Here is a 7,838-nt window from a genome sequence, read left to right as displayed (position 1 = left end):
CTTTCCTAATCTGTATGGATACCAACCTCACAGATAAAACAGAAAACCCACAGAATCTCTCTTTGATATAGTGCAGAAATCAGACTGGTTAGAAGCAACGTCCTATGCAGTTTTAACACACACGCACACGTGCACACACACACACACACACACACACTGCTTTGTGACAGCATGTGGAAAGCTCCTTCATGTGTCAGCACATGCAGTGGACAGAAAGAAGCAGGGGCCTGTCTTAAACAGTATTACCCAGCTTTTCTTCTTGTCAGTCTCTATAGAAATCTAGATTAGGATGGCACAGGTGAAAGTAGCTTCCTTCTGTTCCAGTGACTGAGCTGAAAGGTCAAGGCCAAGGTCATGGTTGTAGTGCAACCACCTGGGAGGCAAGTGGATTGCAGGTGGCAGAAGTCCCCGTCTGTGTCTTCAAAGGCCCTTTGCGTATGACATTTATTTACTGTAGACTGACTCCTATTTACAAAGGACTGAGAAGAGTAATTTCCTTCTGACAACATGGACTTAAGAAAAGGTGGGCTGTATTACAGTGACCTGTCTCCTAGAGATCTTCATTAAACAGAGGGGTTTAGGGAAGGATGACCTTTCCTTAAGTTAGGCCAAATCAACAATGTCCAAGGGTGGTGAGGCACTGGAAGAGGTTGCCCAAAGAACTTGTGGATGCCCCATCCCTGGAGGTGTCCAAGGACAGGCTGGATGAGGCTTTGAGCAACCCGGTCTAGTGGAGGGCGTCCCTGCCCATGGCAGGGGCTTGGAACTCCATGATCTTTAAGGTCCCTTCCAACCCTAACCATTCTATGATTTATGGTTCTATGACTGTAAGTCTGTTTGAAAACAGAAATTTATTTAACTGTGATAATATACTTGATTGCTGCAGCTCTACTCCAAGCTTCAAAATTTCAAGTGCTACTTAGTACCTAAACAGAAAAAAAAAAATCCCACAAAACCAAAACTGACAGAACAGATATTTCTGGTCTTAAACCTATTAAAAAAAATAAATCATATCCTAGGGTCACATCTGAGGAGTTCATGACAAGCTGAGGTCAAAACACAAGTGTCACTGACTAGTTATAGAAATGAAGCAGTAAAGCTATCCTGGGCAGCACTGTGGCAAAACAGTGTGATGTACTTGTACAGGGGACTCAGCCCTCCGGCAGTTCTGAATGACAAACATCCCTTAGCTTGTACACAAGTTTCATACACAGGATCCTTCCAGTAGGAAAAAAAAATATCCACCCAACCAAGGCAAACTAAAACAAAACCATGCTTCTTTCTAATCTGGAGAACACCTACACTGTATGCTTCAGTCATCTGTCTACGTCTAATTAAGCACAGTTCAGTGCAACTGAGTTTAAGAATCTAAATGTATCTTCACCGAAGTAGCAACATAATGCCCCAAAATTAGATGTTTACTATTTATTCTTCTGTGCTTGTGAGTACAGAAATCATTGACTTCCATATTTAGTGCTAGATTTTGTTTCCCATTACATAATGTACTGTTTTGGTCATATAACCTTCACAAACTTCCCTGAGGCTTTAGGTAAAACAAAGAACAGAATCTGGCTTCTGGGATTCTCTCCATCCATCACTTTACCAGCAGACTGTGTGAAATGAATTTGGTGACCTCACTTCAGCCTGTTGGAAAAGCATCTGTATTACACAAAAAAGAACCAAATGGGTTTGTAAAACAATTCCTCTTGCAGCTCCTGAAAAGGCAGCTTTGTTTATGTCTGAAACACATCAAAAGGGTAGTGCAAGAAAGCTTGAACTGATGTGATCTTCATTGAACATTTGGTCAAGACAAGCATTTAATTTTCCATTCCATTTAATATAACATGTTTTATGATTGCTAATTTTTTTCTCTGAAGTGACAGATTTATGAGTAATAATACAGTGTGCTACTTTCTACACGAGTTAAAATTCTTATCTTCATACTAGGATGAATCTTTTACTGAAAACTGTCTTTCAACCTGTGAAGAGAGGACTGACTATTCAGTAAATACCTGCTTCATGAATTTCTTCTTGTCCAGTGTAAGAGGAAAACACTTGCCCAAAGAACTTATATTGCTGCTCTCGAAAGTTGTTTTGCAGGTAGTCCATCAGCATAACATAGCCAGACTGCTGCATTGTAAGGACTTCACAGAATACAGCTAACTGTAAAAGACAAGGAAAAAAAGAAGTCAGAAGTCATAACAAATTAACCAGATTCTGCTAACAGGCAAAAACCCAGAGGAAATGATGTCAGGTACAGTCTCCCAGTTGAGCTTTCTTGTGTGGCACTGAACTTTTGATTTTCTGTACCAGCAGTATATCTAACGGTTTACTCCCCCTGTATTTCCCAACCACTCTGCTGCTGGAGCTGTGCTCTGCCCAGTCACCACCATTTCCCTGGGGGAATACGGAGAGTGTTTTGTACTTCTCTTTGTCTGGGCTACAAGTCCAGACAGCCTGCAGAGTTATGAGGTGTATTCTTACTCCCTTCTAAGGCAAGAAATTACTCAGAATCTAGTCCTGAACTAAAAAAGGCAAAAGATAACACATTCAAGTAATATGTATACTTCCTAATTGAATGGCTGCATGAAAAATTTATAACTAGATAAAAGCTAGGTTGTTGGTCTGGCAATGAATGCCATGAGCTTTTACCATATACATGGCAACTGCTTTTCTTTGGCATTATGTACAATTATTTGGATTTGATGCATTAAACATATTACCTGGTCTTCAGAAATACTAATGGTATCTTTAAACACAATCCATTCAACTGTTTCAGAGCAGGGAGGAGTTGATAAAGACCCATTATAAGTGTAATATTTGTCTGTTGCATTCGGCAAAAGGTTCAGCAAAATAAATGGTTCTAAGGAAGACTGTTTTCCTGAGAAAATAAATTAGAGTCAGATAGTTAAAAAACTGTAGAAGCAATGAATAAATAGAAATCACAATCGCCAAAAGAGTTACCATTATAGGAACATGCTAATTTTCAGGCTATTCAAAATTTAATCTCTGGAGAGACTAGCATACAAATTAATTGCTGAGCCTTTTCTATTTATATTGAATAAGTATTGTTCAAAAACACCTGTTTACTTGTGAAGGTGTAATGAGTTACTCCAGTAACAAATAAAGTAATCAGTACATTGGTTCACAAGAATTTGTCCACCTGCAAGTTTACTCATGAAGGTCCAAGATGCCAAATCTCTGTCTTGCACATGAACTTCAAAGAAAAAATGTTAAATTTCTGTTCTTGGTCTCATGACATGGCTTCAAACTCTCCCTGAACTTGGTCAACTTGTTGAGTTTTTCACAGGATCTTAACCTCTGCAGAAAATCACTGCCTGGGGAAACTGTTAGACCTGAGATTTATATTACTGATGACTGCAGAAGCAGAATTTCTCTGGACCAGCGGTTTTTAAAACTGTGATAATGCAGTGAAGAACTGTAACAGCTTTACACAAAGCAGAGAAGGATGCAACAATCCCCTTCAGGAGAGTATGACCACTCTGTTTATTGTCCTGTGAAAATAATATCACGTCTCTCAGGACAGCAGTTTACCTGGTACCTTGTCAGCTGGGAGCTTGCATGAGGAACTGCGGGGAGTTCATCCACAGAAAGCTAAAACTCATGCTGGTATGGCAGTAGGGTTCCACAACAGAAATTGGCAGAGATGGTACCAACTTCTTCAAGGCAGATTTTTTCAGTCTGTGACAATTATCAATCTTGTGACAATTATGTGCCTTATTGTCTGGTGCATCCAAAATAATACAGGGTTTTTACACCTTGGAATAATGTAGATACTTATATACCTTATTTCAGGCTAAAGTTACTGATTCTACATTTCTCCCTATTTGATAAGTATTTGCTTATGAATATCTAATTAATTTTCAGACTGTGCATTAACTTGTGATTTTACAAATACATTACTTCTTGAGCCCTGTACAGATTTCTGACCTTTGTCTTCATAATTGCTTACAAATTTTGTGAGAGCATCAAATTAACAGTTAACTACACATTAACAGTTTACTACAAGTCATTGACGCATTTAATCTGTATAGTGACTGTTCCACTCAGTTAAGGTTTAAGAGCTGGCTCCTCCCCTCTCTCTTATCCATTCATCATGAAAGGGGAACATTTAGGGGTGTTGAGCAAAGCCCATCCTTCTGTTTCTCCTGTCAACATGTTAATAAACCTTCAGACAGACGCTAGCATTGCTATCTGGTATGTATCTAGTTAACCCACTCTTCCTTCAGTAAAAATGAATGGCCAGTCCATTTTATACAGCTGCTTGGAGACATGAAACTTCTCATTTATAGTAAGAATCCTGTCATACATTTTGCAATTTTGGATTTTACAATGCCCTTTAATGTGATTAACAACAAAGAGTTTGTCCAGAAGGAAAAGGACTGCTCCTCTGCAGAGCTTAAGAACTCAGCTACTGGGATTCTAATAAGCACAATACAGATATGACTGACAAGGACAGAGATCATGCACATAGCAGACAAGGACAGATCATGTGCTCTTCACTTTTCTTCAGGAGGAACAACTTGATTTAGTCATGACCTGAATTTTCAGAGCTCATTTGCATTTTATTCAAGAAAACTATATTCTACTCATTGTTGAAGTGCCATGTAGGGGCTGTATCTTGAATCTTGCTGCTGATAGTTTTACAGCTCCTTCCAAGGCTGTAGGACATTATCTGCCTTGATGTATTACTCGTTTTCCTTTTTTTTAAATAGAAGATGGCCCACAAAGATAATGAATCTTAACTGCTTTATATTTTCCCCTCCTCTGCCTTTATAAGTTATGAAGTTGCTCCCTGTCATATTTGTTGAATGGTGTTTGTTTTCTGGAGAAAAACAATCTTGATTTTAGTGTCATACTTTTGAAAGCTTTTAAAATAGTGGACTGATAGCTTTTTACACTTTCAACCTATCAATCTTGAGGGCCTATTCCAGTGACTGACCACGCTCTAGGTAAAGAACCTTTTCCTAATGTCCAGTCTGAACTTCCCCTGATGCAGCTTCATTCCATTTCCTTGTGCCCTACTGCTAGTCCCTATACAGAGGAAATCAGCACCTCCCCCTCCGCTGCCCACCTTGAGGAAGGTGTAGAGTGCCATGAGGTCACCCCTCAGCCTTCTCTTCTCCAAGCTGAACAAACCACGTGACCTCAGCCACTCCTTGTAAGTCCTCTAGACCTCTCACCAGCTTGGTCACCCTCCTCTGGACGCGTTCTATGGGTTCGATGTTCTTATATTGAGGTGCCCAAAAATGCACACAACACTCGAGGTGGGGCTGCACCAGTGCAGAGTGGGACAGTCACCTCCCTCCTCACTAGCTATGCTGTGCTTGATGCACCCTAAGACACAGATGGCCCTTTTTGCTGCCAGCGCCCACTGTTGACTCATTTTTAACTTGCCATCAACCCAAACACCCAGATCTCTTTCTGTGGGGCTGCTCTCTAGACTTTTGTCCCCCATTTTGTAAGTATAACCAGGATTATCCTGTCCCAGGTGCAGAATCTGGCACTTGCTCATGTTAAATTGCATATGTTTGGTGATTGCCCAGCTCTCTAGTCTCTCCAGATGACCTTCGTTGTTTCTAACAAAACAGACATGGCTGAGCTCTAGAGAACTCCTGATATCTTTAAGATTTCATAATTACACTGAAATGGAATTTAGTCTAATCAGTAATCAATAAAACATGGAGGCAGACTTACCAAAACGACTAACACTATCTACTCCATTAATGATTGGGTTATAATCCGGATTATCTTCTAGTCCAATCTGTTAAAAAGAAATTGCATTTTTTTTTAACAGTATAGGCTTAATGAAAAACAAAAAAAATTTGAAAGTTGCAGTTTACTACCAAAATTATAGATGAATTAAAGCAGAGCAAATGTGTTTTGCCCATTTGCTTTGCTGTATAAACTAATTAGAAAGATCTATGCAAATTTTTAACTCAGTGATCACACATAGGAACCAGTTAAATTCAGTTGGAACATCTGCCATGTTTCAACACTTGTTTAATGACACAAAGATATATTTTGTTTACCTCAAACAAAATTGATAAAGCTCTTAACTTTCCATTTCCTTTAATTGCCTCTTCAAAATTTGTAAACTGATCTGCATCATAGCAGTAGATTTGCATCTGCAAATAAAAATATATTCAAATGTTATATATAGCAAAAAAATCGCAGCTATTTATATTCCCATTTTTAGAAAAAAATGTCCAAGCAATAAATTTAATTACAAATACAGGGATTTTTTATCTATGTCACACGCGTTATCTGAAGATACAGAATATAATTCATTAGCTGTTTGCTATCTAAAAATGACCTCTCCTGAAAAACCACTAAGTGTGCAGGAATGATCCTTTCAAGGAGCACAATGCTCTCCATGGATAATACAGTAAGCCGAGATAACTTGCTGATACTGGACTTCTAACCTAGAGTACTCAGGTGAGATGAGTCTTGAAATCAGTGGTAAAACATGAATAATAAGGCAGGATGTCCCTACTGCATCTGCCTTGCAGTAAGTGTTGTGAAGCATTGGTAACAAAAGATTATCAGCTATTTTGTGCCCACATTTGACTGCTGTCATAGGCGTTTGGTTTGTTGCATCCCCTCCTCTTTCTCCAGACGCAGTTGGGAATCTCCTCCAGTGCTAGGTCACCAACATGAATGGGGTAGTGTCCTGCTCCTACTAGTTTTTCATGTGATGAGGATGGAGGAGAATATTCTCTTTGATGCCTTGGCAGGACAGGTGGAGTGTGAGTGGGAATTTTCAAATGGCTAATGAGGTAAAGGAAATGACACTTCCCAGGGAAAGCTTCTGGCTCACGGCTCTCCATGGAGCATAGGGCAAATGCGGCTCTGTGATTTTGCCAAAGTGCTTGGAGTGAGGAGCAGTACAGTTGCCTGCCACCACTGCATCTTTTTAGCTGGAAAGTGATCACAATGCCCTACTGAGGGTTGAAAGTTTGGTCTGCAGAGTGCCCTTGTGGATCTTTGCGAGAGCTGCTCCTCTCCTCCACCCCATCCCCACACTGTTGCAAACTGTTCTGCCAACCCAGACAGAGGTACGCTGGCCTGGCTGCCTGTGAACGTGGCCACACTCAGGACCTGCTCTCATGTGGGGGCTCTTGGCACACTGCTGCCAGCTCTCTTTCCAGCCCAGTAACACGGGCCACACTTTGTCTCAGTAAGGCCCAGCAGCTATCAAGGGCTCTCAGCAAAGACCCAGCTTTGAAAAGTCCATTTACACTTTAAACAACCAACTGCTGTGGAATACGATGGGCGAACCTTGTAGGAGCTGAACTGTTAATAGGAGCTTGAACTTTCTCAGATTAGCAGAACTGACTTCTAATGTTTTCTTAGAAGACATATGCGAAAATACACAGTTCAGACATTCTCAACACACCACAGAATAAGGCCTTATGCTGCCCTTCTAAAATGCACAATTTAAATAGTATTAATTTGCATTTAGGTGAACAATTATATTTGCAAATAAACTTTAATCAGGTGATAAAGGTATTTAGTAAACAGTATTATTTTTTGCAGAATGTCAAATCGTGCAAATCATCAAAATCTATTCCACTCTTTACCTCAAGAGGAAACTTTTGTCCTTCTAAACTATGTTCTGATCCGTCTGACGACACATTGCATTTTCCCCAGTGAAAAGTGATCCTGCTTGCTTTGAATACGGTGTCTAGGCCACCTCCACTTACATAATAATCATTTGTCAGGTTAATTTCCACTGAACAGAGAGAGAGAGAGAGGGAAAATAAAGGAGTGTCAGTCAATATAAAAGCCAGCCAAGGCATCTGTGACTCTCATAT

The 7,838-nt window shown here is 40.0% G+C and overlaps 1 protein-coding gene across 1 annotated transcript in view; it reads right to left on the bottom strand.

The window, feature by feature from the left end:
- Positions 1–7,838, bottom strand: part of PTPRZ1 (protein tyrosine phosphatase, receptor-type, Z polypeptide 1) — a gene marked incomplete at its 5' end in the record, with an annotated part of 97,550 nt that overhangs the window by 54,158 nt on the left and 35,554 nt on the right. The window contains 5 exon segments of the mRNA XM_010079457.1: positions 2,013–2,163; positions 2,724–2,881; positions 5,719–5,785; positions 6,054–6,149; positions 7,605–7,756. Of these exon segments, the coding sequence (XP_010077759.1) occupies positions 2,013–2,163; positions 2,724–2,881; positions 5,719–5,785; positions 6,054–6,149; positions 7,605–7,756 (624 nt within the window).

The sequence above is a fragment of the Pterocles gutturalis genome, unplaced genomic scaffold (assembly GCF_000699245.1).
Source record: "Pterocles gutturalis isolate BGI_N339 unplaced genomic scaffold, ASM69924v1 scaffold4214, whole genome shotgun sequence".
Taxonomy (NCBI): domain Eukaryota; kingdom Metazoa; phylum Chordata; class Aves; order Pterocliformes; family Pteroclidae; genus Pterocles; species Pterocles gutturalis.
The sequence above is the reverse complement of the archived record's forward strand: the minus strand, read 5'-3'. Positions and strand labels throughout refer to the sequence as shown.